The following is a 26,424-nucleotide window of genomic DNA, read 5'->3' as shown; positions in this document are numbered from 1 at the left end:
TCTCCTTACAGAAATGAAAATTCGATGGGCTCAAAAAAAATACAATCAGAGGCCAGATAGTAGGTATTTCCAAATGGACGTTCGTGTGTTCTGTTGCCTAGAGATTTGCATTTCCTGAAAGAAATCCTAAACGTATCAGAGCTTAATTGCACCGAGCTGCTTCATTCTGGCTTTGCCAGCTCTCTGGGTGAGACCCACTCCATGGGTTCAGATATACATGTTCAGGCCCCGTAAGCCTCTCTAGAAGATCGAAGGCTTTTTTTCATTTCCATGAGGATAGAAACTTAGCGGATTGCATTCTGTGTTTTTATTTTTCCCCGTGAAATGAAAACAGCATGTTACCTCTGTACCTCGAATGATTGTTTAATAGGGGACGTGCTTCCTGCTTGCCAGTTGCACTTGTTTGTGCGTTCTCAAAGGGCCACCCCATGCTTCCAGAATTATGATCCCCGACTGCTGCGGGATCCGCTTCAGTTCGCCGCCCCATTCCACTGGCCCTTCTGCCTTCATCGTTTAAGAGCCAGCTTCCCAGACGTCGGGATCTGTGCACTTCCTGATTTATGTGATGTGGACACAGCGGGGAACATCTGAGATTTAAAATGTTACGGCCCAAATTTCCGACTGTTGAAACGAATCCAGAGCAGCAGATTTTTTGTCTTTGGCAAGGCAGGACTGAAGCAACAGGCAGCAGTTTGGTTCGCTGATTTGCGAGCTGTTAAAAATCAGAATAACCTAAAACGGGGAGTGTGAGCACCGCATAATGTGAAAAATATTCTAAAGGTCACATGGTTGTGCAAGTCTGAGGCAAGTGAAGCACCACGAAACTGGAACTATTGTGAACACATTTGAAACCACATGTGGACATGCGGATTTTGTATTTTTGCTCAAATAGCCTGTTACCAAAGTAGTCAGAATCTTACCTAATTCACTGTAACATCAAAGAGATGGAGATTCTAATGAACCCCAAAGGCCCTTCTCCCTTTTAGAGTCTCTGCTTTGGCGACTATCTTTGACATTTACTTCCTTCCCTTGTAATGTTTTTCCTTTGCTGTCAGTCTGTCTTTTAACATTTGTTGCAAATGTTTTAGAATGTCCATAGGATGCTAAGCCTGGGAGATGCAGCTGGGCACAAAAATCTCTACTTCTGGAAACTTAAAATACTCACAGGAGGAGGGTAGCAGCTTGCTTCAAAACAAATCACCCCAAACCCAGGGGCTTAAAACAATAAGCATTATGGTTGTGAGGCTGTTGAGTTGACTGGTAGGTTCTCCAGTCAACTGGTGGTCCGCCCAGGGCCTGGCTGGTCTTGGATGCCTTCGCGCATGTTCCCAGTGGCTGGTGCTGGCCGCTGGCTCAGATTATGGGGGTAATTGGCCGTTTGCCTTCCATCATCCACCACAGGCTGGCTTGGGCTTCTTCCTGTAGGGACAAGATGGTAGCCCAGCAGCTAGAAAGAGGAATTCTTCGAGTATAAGCCCTTTGCACATCTCTGCTTGTGTCTTATGCAGTACCACTCCCTAAGCCCAAACAAGCCACGTGACCAAGCCCAGCTTCAAGAGGTGGTGACCTAACGTCAGTCCTTCATAGGATGTGGTGCAAAGGATGTGGCCATATTTCTCAGTCCATCACAGGGACACTGCTGATAAACAGCAAAAGTATGTCCATTGGTAGTTAGTACTATAGGCAAGAAAGCAGGGAAGGGGAGCGTCTGGACATTTTCTTTTTTTTCCAGTTGTAAACAGGATGGCTAGGGAAGTTGTCCTGGAGAAGGTGACATGCGTAAAGAGCTGGAGAAGGTGAGGGAAAGAAATGAGCCTGGCATATATCTGGGAGAGGCACATTCTAGTAGAGAACCCAGCCAGTGCAAAGGCCCTGGACAGGCGAGAGCCTGATATGTTGAAGGAAGAGTAGGTAGGAAGATCGGTGAGGCTGAGTGATATCTGGGTAGCACATGGGCTGGAGAGGTCGTGGGGGTGGTATGGGGAGGTAAGGTAGATCCCTTATGTTGGTGCTTCTCACATTTTAATGTGCATTTAAGGCCCTTGGGGATCCAGTTAAAAGGTGGATTCTGATTTAGTAAGTCTGGGATGGGGCCAGAGCTTGTAGCTAACAAGCCCTTGGTGATATCAGTGGTACCGCTGGGCCGGGGAACACGCTTTGAGAAGCAAGCCTACAGCTCTCCACAGGCTGAGCACAGTAAGGACTAGATTGCCTCTGAGAGGGTTAGATAGGAAGACCATCGGACTTGTAGCAGACGTGTGACCTACTCTCTGCTACCTTATAAGAGAAGGTAATGTGTACACACACAGAGTGCAAGGAGATGGAGGCATCACGCAGCCCAGCGTGGAGAGGGTGTTGTCTGGATTTAGCTCACGTAGCTTCAGTCATCTGATGGCCTTTCCTCTACAGGGCTTGCCCTTCTGCTTTGCTGGTAAGTAAGTGAGAGACCCGTCCCTGGACGCCTTTCACCCTACCCCACTCCCACGCCAGATCTGTTCCAGAACAAACTGGCTCTGTCTCCTCACACTCACCCAAATCCTGATTGTTATCTGGCCTTTTCTTTCTCGGATTCTCAGCCTCCTTGACTCAGTGGTTCTCACTTCCTGGCTCCACAGTCCAGTCACCGGGGAGCCTTCACTGATCTGTTTAATTGGCCGTAGGGTGAGGTCTGGGCAACAATATTCTTAAATATGCAGCCAGGGTAGAGAACAACCACTTACCTGATATGCTGGTAGTCCCCTCCCCTACCCACCCCGCTACAGCCCTGAGCACAGAGCTTCTCTTTCCCTGAGGAATCCATTCTCCAGCCCTCCCCCACCTCTCTAGCCTTAACCTTCTCTCTTTTCACAACCGTCAAAACACATGATCATCAGCTCATTTTCAACCCTATTGCATTTTGATGGTTCCAGCCTCCATGGTCAGAGTTTTGCTAACTTAGAATCTATCTGTGTTTGGAGAGGGGGTTGATCTTTGTATAGCTATGCTTATATATAGCTTCCACACAGAGGGTCTCACATTTGGGCTTTTTGTGTATAATGGATATCAGAAGGCCACGGCCACATAACAGACCTTTAAGTGAACTCCAGGATCTTACCCAGGGGGGCAGGATGCTGGGAACATGGGCTGGAAGATCATTTGGCTCCAGGTTCGATTTTGACGAAATGTCTCCCAATCAGTTTCGTGCTCTGGTTGGACTGAAACACAATGTGCATTTGAAACTTTCATCTCACGTGTCATTACTACCCTTCACTGTTTATAGCAAGTACACTCGGAATGAATATGCATTGCTCATTCTGAAACTATCTGCTGAATAGTATAGTTATATTTTTGTACCAAATAAATATGCTACACATTTTAGCATTTCTCTATTTTATAATACAGCAGGCAGCTCAAACTACAGAAGCGGCCCGGGGTCTGTCTCAGCCTTTGAGAGGTCCTTCTGAAACCCTGGGTGACTCCCGAGAATGCCTTTTTTTTTTTTCCCCTTTAGTTCAGCCTGTTTGTGTGTATGTCTTATTTGAAGGTCCTGTTTGCTCTTTAATGACTTTTTGTTCTCTGATCAGAGCAGGAAATCAAGAAAAATGAAAGGCAGTGCAAAATATTATCTGTAAATTGTATCACGAATTCCCTGTATTATCATGTACCCGGAATGACTTGTCCGTGCATCATTAACTTGTAACAGATTTAAACTAATTATTAACTCAACCAGATGGGTTTACTTGAGTGTTATCATAAAGGGCTCTGAGTATGCCAAAGCTCCATAAAATTTATTGCTTGAATCTTGCTGGATCCAGCATTCCATTAAGGTACTGCTTTTTGCCCCCACATTACCATACTGGCTTTGTTTTCTTCCTTATAGTTGGGAAGAAAGTACGTGTTGGGGACATAGGGGTTGTATTAATTAATGGCAATCTGTCTTGAAAGAAATGCCACTGCTAACATTCTGTGGCCCGAGAACAGTCCTAATAATGTTTCCTGAACTGTAAATGCCCGTGAGGTAGTTAGAACCATTGGGTTTTAGAGTTGAGGGCAAAAGTGGGACCTTGTCCCTCCCTGCTCCCCCATTATAAAGATGAAGAAACTGAGGCCCAAAAAGAAAAGGTCTGGATAGAACACTAGACTTGGTATTTAGCAGACCTGAGTTCTAGTATCTTCAAGCACCAATTATTTTTCAAAATAAAAAAATTTTTTTGTAGTTTAGTTTTGAGACAGAGAGAGGCAGAGCATGAGTGGGGGAGGGGCAGAGAGAGAGGGAGACACAGAATCTGAATCTGAGCTGTCAGCACAGAGCCTGACAGGGGGCTCGAACTCATGAACCGTGAGATCTTGACCTGAGCTGAAGTCGGGTGCTTAACCGACTGAGCCACCCAGGCGCCCCTTCAAGCCCCAATTATAAAAGTGATCCCTGAGAGTTGCCTTATTAATAATGTAGAGAAGCTTTTCTGGTCATCCTGTTCTTTTCTAGGCAGCGTACACATTTCTTGAATAATCGTTGCTAATAATTTTCATATTTATAATGGGCTCTGTTTCCTTAGGAGATACGCACGAGGGAAAATTTTCATGAATGTATTGGTATGTGGTATGTGAACAAAGAACCCAATTTTGGAGGCACTATTTTTTCTCTAGTTCTGTGAAAATCTGTTATGCCCTTTTTATTAAACTAACTTGAAAAGAATTGTTCGATATTTTTCCTGACTCCGATACAGCAAAATGTCAGTCCTACCTTGGTGACTGTTTAGTAATAAGGTAAATGATTGGCCTAATGGCTAAAGCATGATTGATTGGTCTTAATATCTCAGTGAGTCCCTCGGAACCAGAGAACTCTTTCCTGAGGAAAGTCAGACGGCTCATTGTGGGAAAGGTAGGTGAGTTCATCACTTCTGCAAATAGGAAAATGGCCATCTTATAATGGGGAGGGGGGTGCCTTTCCCCCTGACTACAAGCCAAACTCGGCGTTCCTTGGCGGATCCTGACTGTATTATGGGATTTTGTTAAACTGTGCTGTGAGGGGCAGATTGCTGCATCCATCGCGTGGAGCATAGAAGTTCCTTTTATAGATCTCTGAAAGTTATGCAGTAACCAAAACAACAGAATAGAGACATATCAGCATATCTAATGCAGTCACGGTAAGAATTGAAATTAACATGATACATTTGAAATGGGAGTAAATGCTTGTGGCCGCCCAGACTGTTCTCCACGCTGGGTCTTTATCACTTTAGTTTATGAGGGCTTTAAACCTATTTCACTTAGCTACAGAACATTGGCATGTTTGAGCTAAGAAGGAGGAAAACTCATGGAGCCCCATTCTTCTAAACTGACTGCATCTGTTTGAGTGATACAGGTGTAGCAATCAGGCAATATCCAGTGTTTGGAATATTAAAATAATGCAGGGATTAGTTTCCAGTCCTGTGGAAGCCTCAGCTAGAAGGTGAATATATATTAAATACACTTTTTCTTCATTTGTGCCAATACGAGATATTTGTCCAGATAAGTGTACGTCTTCAGTTACCGCAGAAATCTGTAAACATTGCAGTGATTCCTTCAGCAAAACACTGTATTGGGTTTATCTTTTATGTCAACGGTAAGTACTTAGGAATGATAGAAGAGAGAGAACTTAAAACTCAATCTACTGCACCAAGTACATTTTCTTAAACATCACTTCTAACTTTCTATTTTATAGATACAAACATTTACTTGGTAGGCATAATGGTTATTTAAACTCTCTTTTTGGGTTTATTTGGCATATATCTAAGACCAAGCAAGCTGCTGAGAGAAAGGTCAATGGACTTTTTATGTTAAGAAAAAAATTGTTAACAGTGTGGCGCTTTAACCAGGCTCAGGAATTGTTGAGATAAAGTTATTAATCCTAGAGTTAATCAGGTTGGAGTTGAGCCTTTAATAAAAATTGAAAATATGACTCCAAGCACGAATGATGATATTCTTTAGTTAGCCTACTCTGGTTTAAGTATAGAATGGTGAAAATGAGACTGAGCTTGGTGTCAGAAGAAATATCTTATTCCTATCACTTGCTTATCCTAAAAGATTGAGTACATTGCTGAATTTAGCCGGGCTTCAGTCTTATTATTTGGAAAATCAGGATAATAATTCGTATTTCACAGTATTCATTCACTCACTCGTTCGTTTTACAAGCGCTCCTTGGGCACGCCGTGTGCCAAGCACTGTGGTGTGCGCAAGCAGGAGAGCAACGTTTTAAAAGTTAGTAGGGAAATAAACAGCACGACCAGATAGTAACTGGGGAAGGTCACTTAGCAAGGAGCTCAAAGAAGATTTTTTTTCTGAGGAAGTGAAGTTGGAGATAAGATCAGCAGAATGAGAAGGGGGTTAGGCCGTAGGAGATTGAAAAGGAATTCCAGGCGGATAGGATAGCAAGTGCCAAGGTCCTGGGGCTAGGTAGAGGTTCCGGGGGGCTGGATGCCAGTTATGAGGAGGTGCTAGGAAATGGCACTAGGAAGGTGGACAGGAGTCAGATCGGGTAGCTCCTCATGGGCCAAATAAAGGCATTTTTGGTTTTATTATAAAAGTACCAGGAAGTAACTGGCCACTCTTACCAAGAGGTGTGACATTATCTTAATTACTCATATAAAACAGTGTATGGGGAAGCACTTTAAAGATGGAAACAGCATGTGCCTATAAGCAATTAATTGTTACCTGGGAGGGAACAAGACAGACGTCTGTGGCCTGATGAGTTATCCTGTTCACAAGGTTGTCAAATTCTTAACGTGGGCAGTGGTACTAAGACACTCAGATAATCCAAAACATCGGCAGTATTTTTACATGTTTTGGGGCCACATGTGTGTGTGGAGGTGACGGGGAACAGATCTACCCTGGTAGTGGTGTGCTTAAGCCAATGTTCAAGTTTTGTTGGCGGTGAACATGCATCTACTGGAAAACTGGATGTCAGCTGAGAAGTAGCATCGTATTAAATATTTGCCCCTTGGTGGGGCGCCTGGGTGGCTTAGTCGGTTAAGCGTTCTGACTTTCGCTTAGGTCATGATCTCGCGGTTCGTGGGTTCGAGCCCCGCGTCGGGCTCTGTGCTGACTGCCAGCTCAGAGCCTGGAGCCTGTTTCAGAGTCTGTGACTCCCTCTCTCTCTGACCCTCCCCTGCTCACGCTGTCTCTCTCTCTCTCTCTCCTAGAAATAAATTAAAAAAAAAAACACATTAAATATTTGCCCCTTGGTGATTGAAAGCCTACATAGACCATTTATGCAGAATTATGAATTTGTAGTTTTGGAATATCACGGACAGGGAGTATGAATAAAACAGGACTCCAGAGGAGATGTTGATAATTTAATACAAATACAGCTTTGCTTTATAAATTGAGCATATCTGCTGATGTAATTGCGGTGATATTTGGGAGGATTTTATTCATCTCCTCTGTGTTGGATGAACCTTCATTCAATTTTTTTTTAACGTTTATTCATTTTTGAGAGACAGAACATGAGCAGGGGAGGGGCAGAGAGAGAAGGAGACACAGAATCTGAAGCAGGCTCTCAGCACAGAGCCCAATGAGGGGCTCGAGCTCCCGAATGCTGAGATCATGACCTGAACCGATGTTGGACGCTTAACTGACTGAGCCACCCAGATGCCCCAACTGATGGACGAAAATAACATTTTGCTATGAAGACATCCATTGAGATAGCAGAACCTTTTTCTTGAAGAGGAAGAAAAATCTGTTCTTCATGGCTTGAGGCATTTATTGAAAATTTAGAAATTGTTATTGATCTTTCTATATGGGAAGCAGAAGCCAAAAAGATATAGCCTGCGTAAAGTAGAATATGGAAGGACCTACTGGTTATTGGAAGACAGCTTTTAATTTTTAACAGTTATAATTATTAGTATGTAGATCACCTGTGAAATTTTTGTTCTGGAAACTTTACCCACTCGGTTCTGAAATGAACTGATGTGTCACAGATAACCACACCTCTCTTCGTGCCATGAACATTATTAATGTTTTAAATTATCTCCTAGAATTGAGTTTGGATAAAATTCTACGTGAAATCTAATTTTATTGAAGACTTAGATCAGGCCCTTAGCGTTATAAAAGGGTGAAACCTGGAATGATCCCCCTGTTTTTACTTTACGGATTGTACGGGCGCATGGAAGCGTTAGGTTCGTACTTGATCTTGACTGCACAGGTCGAGATAGACAACAGAGTGCTTGCGTCCTTTTTTAAATGTTGCTTCCTCAGTCATGCGTGGTTGGGACTTCCTCATCTCTTCCTCTTGAGTTGGTTGAGCAGGGTGATGACCAGATTCTGATTCAGGCTGGGGTGGGGCTTGCCCTTGTGCACTTCTGCCAAGTTTACAGGGGATACCAGTATTACTGGTCTGATGCTTCTGGTCCCGGGGCCACACTTGGAGAATCCCTGGGCATAGATTTTTTACTCACTTTCAAAGCACTTCTATTAAGTGTGTGGTTAACAGCACTCAGGAGACCCTAAGCCATTTCTGTGTTCTCGTCTTTGTTTCAAAATTTCCAGCCATATTTTCAGTGTTTACAGTAGTTCCTTTGGCACAATCAGTCATATTCTGTTGTGATGAAGGTCGTCATGTTAGTGGAAAGCAGTACTCTACTAAGAAATGTCAAAACACTTCATTCCTTTGATAAAAGGAAAGCCTTCTATCTCTTGGATGGTTCTCAGGGTTACCATTTGCATTGTGTAATTTCAAAGGTTTGAAGTGGTAGCTATAGCTTTAGGGAAGCTCCTTGATTAAGTCAGTTTGATAATGTATTTTCACCCAAACAACTTCTTAACGTTTTTTGCTCTTGCATTCATATCTCCTTTCCAATAAGCTCACATTGATGACTGAGTTGTTCCTTATGGACTTAAAAAAAGAATGTATTTGGTTTATTGAGGTATCATTTGCATGCAGTAACGTTCACTGTAGAGGTCTATGAGCTTTGACAAATGGATGTACCCATGTAACCACCGTCATAATAAAGACTCAGAACAATTTTGTCACTTCAGAAGACTGGTGTAGTACTTCTTTGTAATTAGCCTCTTGCTATACCCCCAACTCCTGGTAACCGCTAATGTATTTCCTCGTCTATATAGCCTATTCTAGAATGCCATGTGAAGACAGTAATGTAGTATGTGACCTTCTGAGCCTGGCTTCTTTCCCTTGCTCTCGTGCATTTGAGATTCATCCCTCATTAATTGATCAGTAGGTTGGTCCTCTGTATTGAGGAGAAGTATTGCATTGTATGGATTTATCAGTTTTTCATCTATTTGCTACTTGTAGGACATTGAGTTGTTTGGTGATGATGACTAAAGCCACTATACATATTCATTTCCAAGTTTTTGGCAGAACATACATTGTTGGTTTTCCGGGGGAAAATATTTAGGAGTGGGATTTCTGGGTCCTCTAGTAAGTGAATGCTTCATCTTCTAAGAAACTGCTAAGCTGGTTTTCAAGGATTCCCAGCAACAATGTATGAGCCTTTCATTTACCCACATCTTCCCCATCACTTGGTATTGACATTTTTTCTCTATTTTACTAGATGTGTATCCGTGACATCTTTGATAGAACCGGCTAAGAGCAGCCCACAGTGGCAGAGCCTCATGAGGTATAAAAGTAGGACCCAACCTCCCATCTGCCTGGATGTAGAACCTCACATCTGGCTGGAAACCTCACTTACTTTTCCTCTGCCATTATGTCACATGCTGGTTTATCCTCTGCTCTGGGCCCAGTGTTAGGGTCACTGTCCTGAAGTGCTACCTCTGCTAATCCCCAGAAAGGACCAAGATGGGGACAGGTGTAGGAGGCATCTGTGAGCAGCCGTCAGCAAAGACATGGCAGGAGCTTCTCTTCCTCATAATCTTTTTTTTTTTTTTTTAGTAACTGGAAGTTTGTACCTCTTCTTCCCCTTTACATATTTCACCCATCCCCCACCTACCTACTCTCTAGCAACTGCTAGTCTGTTCTCTATATTTAAGAATTTTGGGGGCGTCTGGGTGGCTCAGTCGTTTAAGCGTCCAACTTCAGCTCAGGTCACGATCTCATGGTTTGTGGGTTCGAGCCCCATGTCAGGCTCTCTGCTAATAGCTCCGAGCTGGGAGCCTGCTTTGGATTCTGTCTCTCTTTCTGTCTCTCTCTGTCTCTGTCTCTCTCTCTCTCTCTGCCCATCCCCAACTCATGCTCTGTCTCTGTCTCAAAAATTGAATAAACATTAAAACATTAAAAAGGATTTTGTTTGTTTTGTATCTTGGATTCCACATATAAGGGAAATCATATGGTATGTGTCTGTCTTGATCTCCTTTCACTTAGCACAATACCTTCTAGTTCCATCCATGTTGTGGCAAATGGCAGGATCTCATTCTTTTTTATGGCACACCTTTGTCCACTCGTCTATCAGTGGACACTTGGGTTGCTTCCGTATCTTGACTGTTGTAAGTAAAGCTGCAGTGAGCAGTGCATGTGTCTTTTATAGTTAGCTCCTTTGCTTTCTTCAGGTAAATACCTACAAGTGGAATTGCTGGATCTTATGGGAGTACTATTTTTAATTTTTTGAGAAACCTCCATACTGTTTTCCACAGTGATTGCACCAGCTTACGTTCCTACCAAGTATGCACAAAGGTTCCCTCTTCCCCATATCCCTCCCAACCCTTGTTACTTCTTCTCTTCGGTGCTCGCCATCCTGACTGATGGGAGGAGATCTCTCATTGCATTCCCCTGATGACGAGTGATGGTGACCATCTTCTCCCGTGTCTGTTGGCCGTCTGTATGTCTTCCTTGGAAAGAATGTCTATTCAGGTCCTCTACCCATTTTTATAGTGGATTGTTTGTTTTTCTGGTGTTGAGTAGTCCAAGTTCTTTATATCTTTCGGGACTTAGGCCCTTATCAGATAGACCATTTGCAAATTCATTAGGTAGCCTTTTCGTTTTGTTGATGCTTTCCTTCACTGTGCAAAAGCATTTTATTTTAGTGTAGTCCCCATAGTTTATTTTTGCTTTTGTTTCCTTTGCCTGAGAGATCTGTCCATAAATATGTTGCTAAGGCCAATATCCAAGATATTACTGCCTATGTTTTCTTTTAGAAGCTTTATAGTTTCAGATCTTCAATCCGTTTTGAGTTTATTTTTGTGTCTGGTATAAGAAAGTGGTCTGACTCCATTCTTTTGCATGTAGCTGTCCAGTTTTCCCAGCACCGTTTGTTGAAGAGAATGTCTTTTCCTCATTGGGTATTCTTACCTTCTTTATCATAGATCAATTGACCATATAGTTGTGGGTTTATTTGTGAGCTCTCTATTCTTTTCCATAGATCTGTGTGTCTGTTTTTGAGCCAGCACCATACTGTTTTGATTACTTAGCTTTGTAGTAGATCATGAAATCTGGGATTGTGACACTTGTAGTAAGTTATTCTTTTTTTTAATTGAGGATGTCAAAACTATCAAGTGTCCTGAATACACATAGTCTCTATCTCATGTTTTGAATGCTCACCCCCTTAAAAGATTCAGAATCTTCCTTTTAGGAACAAAACATGTCATTTAAAATGCTGTAGAGCTCAAAATAGCCTCTGTTTCCCAATATAATAAAATACTAGGAATTCTAAGTCTGGTTATGCTGAATACATTTTTCTAGTTTTTTTGAAGGTGAGGAGGGCTTTTGAAATAATTAAAGAAATGAATAAAAGAACGGTACGTGTCAGTTACACTAGTACCGAAGTCAAATTAATTAGAGATTTTTCTCATTTAAATGTATTTTAATTAATTAGTTAGGAATATTTGAATGGAGATTGCCGGACTCAGAGTAAATTGTTCCATTTGTTCAGAATGAGATGGATGGATTAGAATAGTGATTCTTCACCTTGGTTTTACATCAGAATCACCTAGAAAGCTCTTTTAAAAAATACTGATATGCTAGTCTTAACTCCATCTCTGTCTGTCTTTTTAATGTTTATTCATTTTTGAGGGAGACAGAGAGTGAGTGAGCATGAGTGGGGGAGGGGCAGAGAGAGAGGGAGACACAGAATCCGGAGCAGCTCCAGGCTCTGAGCTGTCAGCACAGAGCCCGACATGGGGCTTGAAACCCACGAACTGTGAGATTCTGACCTGAGCTAAAGTTGCACACTTAACAGACTGAGACACCCAGGTGCCCCTTAACTCAGACTCTTAAATCAGAATCTCTGGGATTGGTGTGGGGAGACCTAACATTAGTAATTTTTGTAGTGCCAGTACAATTCTAACATGTAACAGGAGTTGAGAATCATTGAATCTAAAGAAAATTTACCATTCCAGCAGTAATTCCAGAAATGGTTCTAACTATCCAAATACATACTATTTTCTGTTTATTTCCATGTATGTGGCTTCAAGTGGCTAAGGTGATCAGTAATGAAAAGAATACAGACCTAAATGCAGGCTACGCGTGCTCTTTCTCTCTCAGCCTCTCTTGGACTCTCTATTTCCTTTGTGGGTGTGTGATGTGTATCTTACAAGCAGGTGGAATAGCTTAAATATAAAACAATAACTTCTTTTAGTTTTTCCAGAAATTACTTACAGATGGGTTGTTAAAAACTTTGTAAAAGAATAGCGGACTTTAAACAGCAGTAATGAATGTTCTTATCTGAGGAATATACAAGGGTTATTTTACATTAAGGACGTAATTTTTCACTTTGGACCAAAATGGATTGAAGGCAATAAAAGCCTGATGCCGTTTACAGTTCATTCTTAGAGAACTGTTACAAACACAGTGTATATTGGATGCTGAGCCCAGTGCTTATCTCATGTCCTAATATGAGAAATTGAGTTCCTTGGGGGGAAATATTCTGATGGAGTCAAGAAGGCCTAACTTTCAACCTTGTAGTTGACACAGTGGGGTTGAAGAGCCAAGTCCAAAAATTAGCTACATTTTAGTTGAGACTTTGTTTACTGTATCTACAGTGTGTCTGGATCGGTACCTGGCATATTGTACACACTTGGTAAATATAGTCATCATTTCTGGGCAGGCTCTAAGTGTCTAGAGTAGAATATAGAAAATGGCATTCAACCTTCACATTCACATTTACACTTAAGAGATTCAAATAAAGACCGGAGGAGAGAATCACATTAAAAAGGGGTTCTGAGGATTTTTTCTAGTTGGCCAAGTTCATTCTCAAATTGAAAAATATTTTCAATTTGAAGCTACTTCGCATTAGGAGAACATCACCAAGGGGAAGTCATGGGATCATGGACTGCAGCCTGGCCATGGTACGTGGGATTAACACGTGTGGCATTCTGGGCTCCGTTTTCCGGTGAGGTGTTATACATGTTGGCTTGTCTAGGGAAAGCAAGACCCGAGAAGACTTGTTGCATGAGAAAAAAGAAAAGAAAAGGAAAAAAGGAAGCACTTGGGTGGTCAGCCAAGAACAGGGAAGACCTTGTGGGGATGGGTTGGCCATCTGGCAGGTAGAAGAGGGATGGATGAGAGGCTAGCACTAGGAGTAGTCAGTGGGCTTAGGCTTATTCTCTGGAAGAAGTTTCCAACCAATAGGCTACCCCAGGCAATGCAGTGCTCTGTACAGTTTGAAGAATGGATTCTGCATCCAGTGGGGTAGATTGGATTAAAATCCTGCTATGGTTTTTTCCTAATTCTGATATTCTGTGATGTGCTTTGAGGCGAGTCTTGGGTCCCGTGTGAATCGTGGGTCAGACCGTAGATTTCTCACTTGAAACTGGGAAAATTGGTTGCTTACTCTGTTCTCTCGGTCTCGCATTTCCTTTGTGAAATTCTATCTGTTGCTTGCTTGCTCGGGATTTGTAATAAGATGTTTTTGATGACCTGCTTTTAAGATGAACTACAGGGACCTGGGGTCTCCCACACTCTGCTGATCAGGTAGCTTTAGGATAAAATAATGAGGCCTCTCGTATTGGTGAGGCCAACGAGGTAAGATGGGAGTATCTGAGATGCCCATGGAATCAATGGTGAAACAAAGCCCTTTGAATACATTTTTTTTTAAAATGTTTTATTTATTTCTAGGAGAGAGAGAGAGAGAGAGAGAGCATGATCAGGGGAGGGTCAGAGAGAGAAGGAGTCACAGACTGAAACAGGCTCCAGGCTCTGAGCTGGCAGTCAGCACAGAGCCTGACGCGGGGCTCGAACCCACGAACCGCGAGATCATGACCTAAGCGAAAGTCGGACGCTCAACCGACTAAGCCACCCAGGCGCCCCCCTTTGAATACATTTTAAGGAAAAGTTAAAGTGCCCTAGAAAAAGCTTAGAGTTTTGGAGTCCGACACTTCCCCATTTGAGTGTGCAACTTACCTTCTCTTGTGTTTGGATTCCATTTCCTTCTCCCTAAAACTAGAAAAATTCTTCCTTTGTTGGGATGATAGGAGAGAATGTAGGAGAGCATCAGTAAGCGGTAGCTTCGGTTATAGGTAGTGTTAACTGCCTAATGGCTTTGAAAAAACAAGCCATTTGCTAGTTCTCTTTTGCTGGGCAAATGGCTTTATCTTGGTTTTCAGTTTTTTTTTTCTTTTGAAGATTAAACTTGATACTGCTAATACTGAGCTCAGCAGAGGCCTGGGCCACTATTAAACAGTTATTATGTTGGTACAATTATTTGGACGTTGATAATTGAATATCCAGAGAGTCCGAAAAATTACCCAAAATAAATAGGCTCCAAATACAGACACTGTAGTTTCATTTTCTTTGCTTCCCAGTGGATGTCTCCTGAGGTACTAGCTCTAGCTTATAGTGGTTTCTTACTGCTCCTGTAACAAATAGCCACAAACTTGGTGACTTAAAACAACACAAATGTGTTATCTCACGGCCCTGGCAGCCAGAAGTCCTAACCTAAAATGAAGGGGTCAGTAGAGTTTCATTCCTTCTGGGGAGTCTAGAAGACTCCTTTCTTTACCTTTTCCAGCCTCTAGAGGCCCATCCACATTCCTTGGCTTGTGGTTCCTTCTTCTACCTTTGGAAACAATGGCATAGCATTTTCAAATTTCTCTCTCTCCTCTTCCTCTTTCTCTCCCTTCCCCATCTCTGATCTGTGCTCCTCTTTCTCTCTCTTTCTCTCTCTCTTCCCCTCCCCGCCCCCGTCCCTCTCCCCGACCTTTTCCTTCTGCCATCAAATCTTATCTAACTTGGTTCCCTCCCTCTTATAAGAACCCCGGTGATTACATTGGACCCAACCACATGATGCAGGATAATCTCCCTATCTCAGAATCCTCTGTCACGGTTGCAAACTCTCTTCTGCCATCTACGGTGACATCTTCATAGGTTTTGGGAATTGGGACGTGCACATTTGGGGGCAGGGCACCATTTAACCCATTACACGCCTGCCTATCTTAGAACGTTGCACTGAAATCCTACAGATTATTCATCTTTCCTTGAGCACCTTGATTTAAAGAAAAAAATATATATATGGTAGTGATTTTGCTCTGAATTCATGTACCCTAATGCCATTTTCTGAAGAGCTCTCTGAAGAGCTCAAATGCTGAGCCTGAACTTGAAGGAATTCAGGAAAAAATCACAAGTGGCCTCTGATTTTCGAAACTAGAGTCTAAGAAAGATACTCCTCATGTTATTTTGTAGCATTCCGTGGCCCCAAGCAATTGTATCTAAGATGTGTGGTGCCAGACAGTACTGTTTAACTTAGAATGCCCCTTGAACTTCACCGTGAAGGGTATGCCTTAAAGCTACTTTCTCACATGAAGATACTTATGTAAGTTTCTTTTGCATCTGCTCAAAGTAGATCGAAACATCCCTAGAAAACATCGCCTTTGTGTACAGCTCTTAAGAGCACAGCCTTCTGGGTAATTGAGATCTCCGGGTGGCTGTGGTTTTAAATGCATCCTAAGAAACCTTTGGCTTTAAACAGCTTTTAGAGTAGTTAAGACCATATGCTGTGGAGCTAGGCTACCCAGGACCCACCTGAACGTCACGCTTTGCCAGCTGTGTGGCCCTAGGCAATCTCTTAAACTTTGCGAGCTTCTGCTTTCTTGCATGTAACATGGAAATCACAATACTTGCTTCACACTGTCTTGTGATGAGGGAGGGCCCAGTGCAGTAATGCCTGGGTTTGCACTCTGTAAATATTAGCAGTTCATCAGCTTTCTGCATTGACTTACCTTCTTCTTTAATAGTTAATTCAACGGCCTTGTTATAAATATCACTTCCGTTCAGTGACTCCGCGAGTCATTGACTATGGAGGGACGAGAGAGGGGACTGAGAAACATAAAGGCAGATTTGGCCAGTGGGAAATGCTCACTTTTCAGACATGTTTACACGTGGGGACTTTATTCATTCAATACTTAGTAGGCATAAAGCATATGTCGTGTTATATGTTAATGTTCTATCATAGAAGGAGTTATAAAGAAATGAGCAAGGAACTTTCCCAAAGGTTTAGAGGCATGCTCACTATTGCTTTAATCACCCCAAGGACAAGGGGCCATTCATTGATTTGACGCATTTGTTGGATAAGCCTAGCACTGTTAAGAGGAGCTAAGGTGAATCGGTGGAATAAAGCAAAAATCCCTGCCCTTATGGGGGAAGACCAATAACAAGTGGGATAAATAAAAATTATATGTAATAGGTTAAATGGTGATAGATGTTACAGGGAAAAACAAATCATAAAAGGGGGGGTAGAGTATGCTGAAAAAGCATGGTGGCAGTTTTAAATCAGGTAGTCAGTGAAAGCCTTCCTGTAAAGGGAGCATTTGACCAAAGACCTGAAAGCAGAGAGGATGTATGTCAGAGAGATCTAGAAGAGTCCAGGCAAAGGAAAAGCAGGTGCAAAGACCCTGAGGTTGGCGTGTTCTTGCTGACTTGGGGGAAAGCAGTCGTGGCCACCTTCTCTTTGGTTCTACTTTAAAATGTTACAGAGTCTGGAGAACACAGAAGGCAAATTATTGCAGTGGTTTTAATATTCTTGGGGAAGCACAAAAGAGGCACCAGAGTGAACATTTAAATGAAGGAGAAGCAGTTTATCCAGTTGCTGTCTCTGTAACCGTAAATGGAATTCAGCAAGTTGACGGTTTGGGCCTTTCCATGTGGAGCCTCGGAAAGGGGTTGGTCAGCAAGACTAGTGAGCTTGGTGACTCGGTTCTTCTCCATCTCACCGGAGTCGGGGAAGAGATGTGGGGGAAGAGAGGTGGGCTGGCAGGTAAATTCCAGCGCCAAGTAACTGGTCCTTAAGCTTTCCAGTCTGTAAGTCATTCCACAGACGGGAAAGAGTGAACCAGAAATCCGTAGAGGGGAGTTTATAACTTTTGAAATCAGCATTCTTGCCGTATAATTTACATACCCCCTCATGCAGCCGTTTTTGTAGGAAGTTTGATGAGTGTTGACAAATCTGTACGCCCCGTGGTATACTGATAAATAAATGCCAAACATGCGATTCTTCAGGAAGAAAAGAAGCCCTAATTTGTAGTCTTTGCCAGTTTTTCCCGATATATTAGTACTTCCATCATTGTTGATTTCAAGTCATGAATGCGATGTCACTGAACAGGGTGTTGGGAAGAGATGAAATTGGATTATAAGCCTACGATGAAGTGGTCCCACCTCATCTAAGCACTTATCGCTGATGTCGTGATCACCGTACTAACAATACAGTGCATAACCAACAGTCCAGATTTCTCCGGGTTTTCCCAGTCAGTCCCCACTGCACACCTAGGCTGTCCCTGTTGTGTTACCTTCATCATGGTTTGACATAGTCCTAGCATTTCATAGCAGTGCAATTATACAGTAAGCTTTCTTGCGCATCAGCACGATGTTTTGAAATCTATCCATGTTGTTGCACATATCAGTAGTTTCTTCCTTTTTATTGCTGGGCATTCCACTATGTGGATATACCACAATGTATTTTACCATTTACCTGTTGATGGATATTTGCACTGTGCCCCGTGTTATCGAGAGGGTGGCTGTAACCATTTGTGGATGAGTTTTGTTTCAAAATAGAATTTCATTTCTTTTCTGGGTAAATACCCAGAAATGGAATGTGTGATTCCTAAGGAGGATGTGTGTTTCATAAGAAATTACCAAATGATTTTCCAAGGATATCGAACCATTTTAACTCCCGCTAGCTGCGTGCGAGAGTTGCAATGTTCCACAATCTTATTAGAGCTTGGTATGGTCTTTCCTTTAAACTGTAGGTATTTTGGTGTGTGTACAGTACGATTATGATTTTAATTAGCATCTGAGCATGTTTTTACCTGCTTATTGGCTATTTGTATATCTCCTTTTGTGAAATGTCTTTTCAAATTTTTGCCTGTTAAAAAAAATTGTAGAATGGGAGTCAATTATCTTTCAAAAGGGAGTTCAGAATTTGTGGAAATCTATGAATTAGGGCAGGGGGTAGAACAAGGCAGACAGTGTTCATGAAGGTGGCCACAGGGTCCTTGACATGACTGCTTCATGACCAGGGCGACCAGGTTGATGGGGACTTGTCTCAGGTTAAGCATTGAAAGTTCCATGTCCCTGGAAACAACTCAGTCCTGGGGAAAGGAATATGGTTGTTCAGCCTATAGGATGATGTATAAAAAATTTGCAAACTATGTGCCTGGAGTCATTAGACTGAAGAGGATTTTAGCCACAGCATGGGAGAAACTGTTGGTGGTAAATGAATTCAGAAAGGCTGCACTGCTCCTCACTGGGGTCAAAATCATTGTAAAATAGGGTTTTCTGGCTCCTGGCCCTCTGCTCAGAAGTCAGTAGGAACACCCAGAAGGTTCTCTCTTGTTGGCAGGAAAAAAAAAAAACCCAACCCAACAACTCTCCAATCTCCGTCTCGTCCTTGTTTTCTGACAGTGATGATGTTTTGACGTTATACATATAATGGGCTCATTTATTTGGCTTCAGTTTTGATTTTCTGGTCAAATGCAGTTGTTCCCGGAAGAACTACTACAACATTGAGTCTTATCAGTTACTTACATCTTAGTGTAAAATAGGTTATTAAAAAACCTTTTCTTTTTTTTTTTTTAAATGTTTTATTTATTTCTAGGAGAGAGAGAGACAGCGTGAGCAGGGGAGGGTCAGAGAGAGAGGGAGTCACAGACTGAAACAGGCTCCAGGCTCCGAGCTGGCAGTCAGCACAGAGCCCGACGCGGGGCTCGAACCCACGAACCGCGAGATCATGACCTAAGCGAAAGCCGGACGCTTAACCGACTAAGCCACCCAGGCGCCCCTAAAAAAAACCTTTTCTAAGAACACTTTGGTTTGAGGAAGGGACATGATAGGAAAATTTTGGGTGCAGGGGTGAGAGGCTTCCACTAAGGATGAAATGGCACAAATGCTTGACAGAATTGGGAACAAAAGATGAAATTTACTGACTTAGTGTCCTATAGGGTTATGTTGCTAGGCCAGGAAGAGTGTGTGTACATGACTGCACAGAAAAGGAGCTTAAGAGAGGCAAGAAGGAAGGAAGTATTTTCCTCCTTTTATGTGGGATTAAGGAAAAGGTTGAGCTTTGATTATTCTGCTCTTTTATACTTCATATATACCTATGGGTTCTGATTTGTTTATAAAATGTCCCTATGTTAGTTATCTATTGTTTCTTTGTGTTAGCCCTTGTTGGGATAGCATGACAGATAAACACAGTCATCTTTTGTTTCACATTACCCTGGAGGAGCTAGAGGGAATGCCTGCTTGTAGATAATATTACTGCTCTGTTTTCATATACTGTCTTTCTTTTGAATAATTTCCAACATGTTAGGACATTTTTCTTCTTAACCTTTATTAAATGCCCTCAGTGTGCCCAGCGCTGTTGAAAGAATATAAAGGACACAATTCTTGCCAATAAGGGGCATGCATATTAATAGATAAGAGACATAAACATGCTTTGAAATCTGTATATTTAGATTTTAAAATGTGCACCTCTCTGAAAGGCGACAGATCATTTTGTTTGAATGATGGAGAATGATTGAACCTAGTACACACCACTCCCTAGCTGGTGTCTTGCAAGACAAAAAAAAAAAAAAGCATATAGAGATGTCTCAGTCTCCATCGCCTACTGAACCAGAGCCTTGGCGGTTAAGGTGGCATTAAATTATTTTTGCTGAAATTTACCTTAATTTGATAGTCCTGTTATACCAGAGATTTTGAATCAGCTATGGCTCTAATGCATGGAGTGTTAGCAGCTCAAGGCTTCTGATGTTCACATCGTCAATCAGTAGTCTCTGCTGAGGACCCGTTACGTGTTGAGCAGGGACAGAACGATGCACACCATGGATGTGTCTCTGCCTCCCTGGAATGTACAGGCCTGCGGTTGCGGGCACAGACGTTGAACAGATAATTGTACTAATCAAGGTATAACTATGGGTGGATATTTTTATGCTTCTGTGAGGTGGTGGAAGCTCACCTGGCCTAGGAGGGTTTTTAAAAAGTTTTTTTAAAAAATGTATTTATCTTTGAGAGAGCGAGCATATGCAGGGAGGGGGAGAGAGAGAGGAGGACAGAGGACCCCGATGCGGGCCTCGAACCCATGAACCCGGAGATGATGCTCTGAGCCAAAGTCAGACGCTCAACCAGCTAAGCCCCCCAGGCGCCCCCGGCCTGGGAGTTTTGAGGACTTCCTGGCCGTGGTGACAGATAAAGGATGCAGAAGGAGAAGCCAGGCAGAGAGGGAGGAGGCAGGGAGGCTGGCTGTCCGGCATGTCCAGGGAACAGCAAGTCTGACACAGTCAGGGAGCTGAGAGCCTGGGTGAGGCCAGAAAGCCAGGCTATGCAGGCCCCGTAGGTCAGAGTAGGACAATGGTCTTTGTTCACCGAGTGCGGTCAAGAAGGTAGCATAGTTCTTGGGAGAGCATAGATGTTAATATGATATGGTTATTCAGACTTGATAAACAACATTATTAAGTAATATTCAGTGTTAGCTATTACTGTTTATTTTCAGAGCAGAGGGAAGCCCCTAAAAAATTTTAGGCAGGTGTAGTGACATGTGGCATAGTCAAATTTGCATTCCGTGGCCTTTTTCTGGCTGCTGTGTAGAAAACAGATGTGAGAGAGGAGGTTTGACGCATAGGGCTCCGAGAAGACCGGACACAAGTGTAGTCACCGGACAAGGGATTGGGACAGACACGGTGAGTCGTCCAGGGGCCTGTGGCTGACTGGTGCCTACAGCCATGACTCAAGAGCTGCATGACGTGGAGGGTCTCTAAGCTGTACGAGATTGTGCAAGTGTACGGCTACTTTTCCAGAAACTTTGATCTCTCCAGTTTTAGAGTTAGTAGGAAGCCTACTGTGCAGTCCACTCGTTTGTTCGACTTTGGAAGGCATCTCACTGGGACTATTAAGTAGGTTGTAGAATCCATTGAGAAGGCCACGCTTTCAGAAACGTTCCCCCAAAGCCACATCACGGAATAGACCTTCACAAGAGTTGCTGCCTCATCTTCCACGGAACGCTGACGAGCATAGATGTTAATATGGTAGGATTATTCGGACTTATTTGATAAATGACATTATTAAGTAATATTCAGTGTTAGCCATTACTGTTTATTTTCAGAGCAGAGGAGGCTTCCCTCTGTTGTCGCTGCAGCTCCTGTACAATCTCTTCCCAGCTGATCAACAAAACAGGATGGGCAACGCGAATGTGCAGAAAGCAACGCGAATGCGCAGAAAGCTAGCAGCCAGGCCATTAAGATCTCTTCCACAACTACCGCCAAACACATAAATGCCTCCCAGTGCATGCCCCACGATGCTGTGGTCCGTCTTCGATTGGCAGAACCTTAATCACATCAGAACCCTAGCTGCATAGAGTTTAGCTTTTTAGCTCTACAGTCTAGGGCAACTCACCATAAGGAAGCAGGAATGAGCCCTCCTATAGGACGCGCCGTGTGCCCTGGGTTCACCGCGATGCTAGACATTCAACAAGGATTTGCCTTTTCCTGCCTCACAGTACTAGCTGTGGACACGTGGGCGTTCCCAGAGCTTCAGTGACCTCCTTTATCAAATTAGAGTTAGTGATATTTATCGTCCAGGGTTCCTGGGGGGATTTAAGTTAACTATGACAACATGTCATTGCCCGATGCGTGGTAGGCATTCAGTGAATGAGACCTCAGTCAGTCACTGACCACCACTGCACAAATCTACAGAGGAAGCAGAATCCCTGAAAGGTGGTGGTAAAGTAGAGCTTGCTGCTAGAGAGATTTAATGGCCCGGATAAATGTGCCCCTTGTATGAGGCACACGGACTTTGGGGAGCATATTCATCCCCAAAAGAGAAGGTGGGATTTGAGTGTGTGCTTTTTATTTGTGATTTCTTTCATTTTTAATTAGTTTTTTTAATTAAAAAAAGAAGGCATACACACAAACAATGATAAGAAAGGCCTTCTTTGCAGTTCAAGTATTCTACCTGAAATATCTTCTGCTTATAAGTATATACATAATACAGATGCTTTCTTTGTTCTCCTACAAAAATTGGGTTATGTGTCCTTCCTTCCTTCCTTCCTTCCTTCCTTCCTTCCTTCCTTCTCTCCTTCCTTCCTCTCTCTTTGACATCTCTGTGACTTGTTGATTATATATAGATCGTTGTTTAGTTGTTTACATTGTTTTGCTTTACAAACTTTGCTCTGACATCCGTTCGTCAACATAAGTGGCTGTATCTGTATAATAAGTTTTAGAAGCAGAAAGGCTGGGTCAAAGGTTAGGTGCAGTTTATAATTTTATTCATATTCCCAAATGGCTCTCCAAACCCTTGTCGCAGGGCATGCTCTGGACCAATCCCACATTTGCCATATTTGTGCCTCTGTCCTCACCATGAGCGTGTCATCAGACCCTTTGACTTTTGCCATGACATACAGGAATTTAAGAAGCGATATGAGGGTTGACCAAGAGGAATTCTGACCCGGGGATAGAGCTAAGGAATTAAATGCAGGATAGGAGGTGAGAGAAGGTAGGACTTACGTTTAAATAGAAAGGGAAAGTGGTAACTGGACACTATGTACCAGGCAGTGGCTTGAGCAGGCAGTGCACTGCGTTCAGTCCTTATAACCACATTTGGCCGTAAACATTTTTGTCCCCCGTTTGACTCTGACTCCTGGTCTCTGTCCACTATACCGCCTGTGTCCTTATTCTACAGCTGAGGAACAAAGGCCCCAAGATGGTTAAGTGACGTATCTAACATCCCAAAGCAAGTGAAGTGAGGACAAGGTTCCTTTTTGCATCTTCATACACCTTACGGAAGGCCAGGATTCCAGGCTTTACCAGCAAGGCCGTAAAAGATCTGAATATCTCTTCAGGGTGTATTTCATCCACATTTGAGTCCCATAGTTCCATCGAATTCAGTTATTTCCAACAGTCAAAGCGTTTTCATTATAGTTGCATGGACATGGTCTGAAACTCACTGACCTTTTTCACACTGGTGACAGGTTCTGTGGAAAGTTCTTCCTCGGAGATTTTCTGTTCCTTTCTACAACAACTGCCGTGTTTACCCAAGGAGCGCTCTTGACAAAAGCTACATGAGAGGAAAACTCTAAGCTTCCTGGGATTTTAAGATTTTCTAATAAAGGATTACACAGCCCATTGTGAATTCTACCCTTGGTCCTCAGGAATCTTAAAATTGGCCTGTAAATCCCTCCTTGAAACACTCTTGGAGACTGAGGCTAGCATCTGGGCCCCTTTCCTCATTGTTTGCTGCTGCTTCAGACAGACTCCCTGACCTTTTCTTGGTACATCAGTTTCCCCTTGAGTTAAAGATGCGTGACTCAAGATGATCAAATCTAACAATGATTAGAGCCCTTCAGTTAGAGCGTGAAGTCCCCGTGAGTGCATGACTCTTAAATGGGACAGTAGCTGGGTTGATCATCCTTACCGGAGAGGTGGGGTGATCATTGAAAATGTGATGGAAAGAAGAAAATTTTAAAAATAAACCTTTTACCTGAAAGAATGAAGCTGGACCAATGACTTTTTTGTTTTTTAAATTAAGAAAGCCCAACTTTTGAAATGTCCCAATTGGAAAACATCCCGTGTGATGGCCATTCTTTTAGGGCAGAGCCATGGTATTCTGGAGGAATAGCCACTTGATGTAATTACCCAAAGCAAAGAAAAAAAAAAAAAAAGAAAGAAGAAAGAAAAAAGAGGGGTGCAGGGGGGGGGTGTCAATGTCAAAGAATGGAATTTGAGAGCTGCAGGGGTCTTAGAAATTAATCTAACCTCAAGTTTTATAAGAATGGAAATGGAAACAGTAAGTACATGGGATGTAGCCAAGAAACCGCTTCTGAGCAGCGTCTGTCAGCCGAAATGAGAGCCTCCCTCCTCTGTCTTCATTTGGTGCATTGTTCAGTTTTCATGTATGTGATCCGTATCTTATAATCTGCTGAGAAAATACAACTGTCTGGGATTTTGTTTGTTTTCCTAAAGTGGACAGTGGCCTATTTTCCGAGCTATCCTGCACTGACCTCACTGTTTTTAACTAAAGAAAGGGTACACACACGGGAAGATGAATTTGTTAAGAGTGGCTCAGATAACGTGGACTGGACTGTGTTTTACTCGGGATACTTAGTCGATAGGTAGGATCTGTGATCTTAGTCTTGTGTTAGAGCCTGCCATCCGACTTTGAGTTTTACAATAAATGAATAACCGCTGTGTATTTATACTGTCTACTTAAGTCGGGAAACAAAGTGTTTTCTTTGTGAATGACCAACTGCTCAGGACTTGTTTCAAACTGATGATATAAATAATCTAACAAGGTCCTTCGTTGTACATTTCTCGCAGCAAACAGAACGCAATGTGTTTTTATAACCAGATAGCTATTTGATTTTTTTTCTCTTTCTCACTTTTGGATATAAATGGATATAGAATTACTTAAAATGCTGCATATAAATTAAACATTAAAAGGGAGATACAGAGAGGCTAAGCTGCCCCATTATAATCTTTAGTTCCGCAGTCACCGCCTCAAGGACACTCCATTTCATATCACATGTCCTTCTTTTGAAAAGTGATCACCAAGGTTCAAGTAACATTTAAGCATAGCAGACAACTGCATAATTTATAGACCTTTTTTTGTTTTGTTTTGTTTTGTTTTGTGTTCTTATTTTAATGAAAAACAGGAACTCCGCAGACTCCCTTGAACTCCCATTAACTCCTTTTTGTTCTTTCCCCTCCTGTCTTTGCAGATCGGAGCCCTGAAGGACTACTACCACTTCTACCATAGCAGGACGATTAAAAGGTCAGTTCTCTCGAGCAGAGGAACCCACAGTTTCATTTCAATGGAACCAAAGGTAAGAAGAACCAGTTGGGTGGGGACCAAGAGGCAAAGCTTCTGCATTTTTCATTGGTAACATCACACTGGGAACCGCTGACCAGCGTGGAGGCTCAAATTTCAGGAGCGGCCATACTGTCCTTTGGTCCGTCCAGTGGCTTGGCTTCCTCTTCAGACAAAAACACACAATCGCTTGCCCTGCCCTGGAATGCCATTCCCATACGGCACTTGTATGACAGCCAAGGGGGATCACAAGGTTGGATTCTCCTGGAGAAGGGAGCCGTGTGGTCGGGAGAGGTATTGATTGATTCAGAAGTATTGAGGTAACGAAAATTCCACACCGTCCTAATGAGTCCCATGTAGACCTGGGGTCCTCTCTGAACTCCATAGCGGGGTCTCTAACAGAATCCTCAGGTCACCATGGATCCTCACAATTTCAGGTGGCATTGATAGAGCCATGCCATTGGCAGCCCAGTGTCTGGGACAGCAGGCATACTGAGCATGGATGTCTGGGACAGCAGGCATACTGAGCATGGAAGGGGCAGAAGTTGGCTCCTGCCCTTGAGGGAGGGCTCGTCACTTGTCTTTCTTGCACGTTGTCTTTTTGGGTGATGGGTGATATAGACACATACCCTTGTGAATATGTAGAAGGAGGTGTGATATGTCCACTTTTTCCCACTCCATCCTAGAGCGGTGGGGTGGCTCTCTCCTGGGAGATAGGAAGCTGAAGGAAGTTAGGAACAAAGTAGTAAGTGGCAGCTAAAACTCAGGGTGAGTTACGTACCCGTCCTTTTTGAGGTCGAGGAAGGCACGGACTCTGAGAGGAGACGTGGCAGGTAAAGCAGAGGAGAGAGCAGCTGTACCAGCCTGCCCTGGGTCCTCTGTGGGCTCGCTGGTGACTTTGTATTGATTAGGAAGGGGTTTCCCCCCATTATGTTTTGCCACATGAGCTCATTTTCGAATAAATTGGCGAACAAGCCCCTACAAGTAAGCAGTAGCAATCTCACCAAGAGATTCCGTGAAAATTGTATTCCTTATTAAAGCAAGAAGTCCTTATGTGAATTAATATGCAAATCAGCTTTGGAGGTGGGAGGCCTGCCCTCTGCTAGATGCCATGGTTCCTTATTTAATTTGTTTCTGGAATATTATCGCCCGGCATTCGTGATTGTGAAATTGTATCTCGGTAGTTCGAGAAAGCACATTTCTTGTAGGTCTCAATTTTCTCTACCCCAGTTTTGGGTTATAGGAATAGCTCCTAAGACTTACACTCTGATGGGCTGAGG

The 26,424-nt window shown here is 42.9% G+C and overlaps 1 protein-coding gene across 4 annotated transcripts in view; it reads left to right on the top strand.

Moving 5' to 3' along the window:
* PCSK5 (proprotein convertase subtilisin/kexin type 5) overlaps positions 1-26,424 on the top strand; it is a 462,552-nt gene that overhangs the window by 17,399 nt on the left and 418,729 nt on the right. For all 4 annotated transcript variants that reach the window (XM_077759370.1, XM_077759369.1, XM_077759368.1 and 1 more), the window contains exon 2: positions 25,056-25,160. In XM_077759370.1, the coding sequence (XP_077615496.1) occupies positions 25,056-25,160 (105 nt within the window). The remainder of the gene's footprint in view (positions 1-25,055; positions 25,161-26,424) is intronic.

This window comes from Crocuta crocuta, unplaced genomic scaffold, assembly GCF_008692635.1.
Source record: "Crocuta crocuta isolate KB4526 unplaced genomic scaffold, BGI_CrCroc_1.0 scaffold41, whole genome shotgun sequence".
NCBI lineage: Eukaryota > Metazoa > Chordata > Mammalia > Carnivora > Hyaenidae > Crocuta > Crocuta crocuta.
Note: the sequence above shows the minus strand (reverse complement) of the source record. Positions and strands in the feature narration are given on the sequence as shown.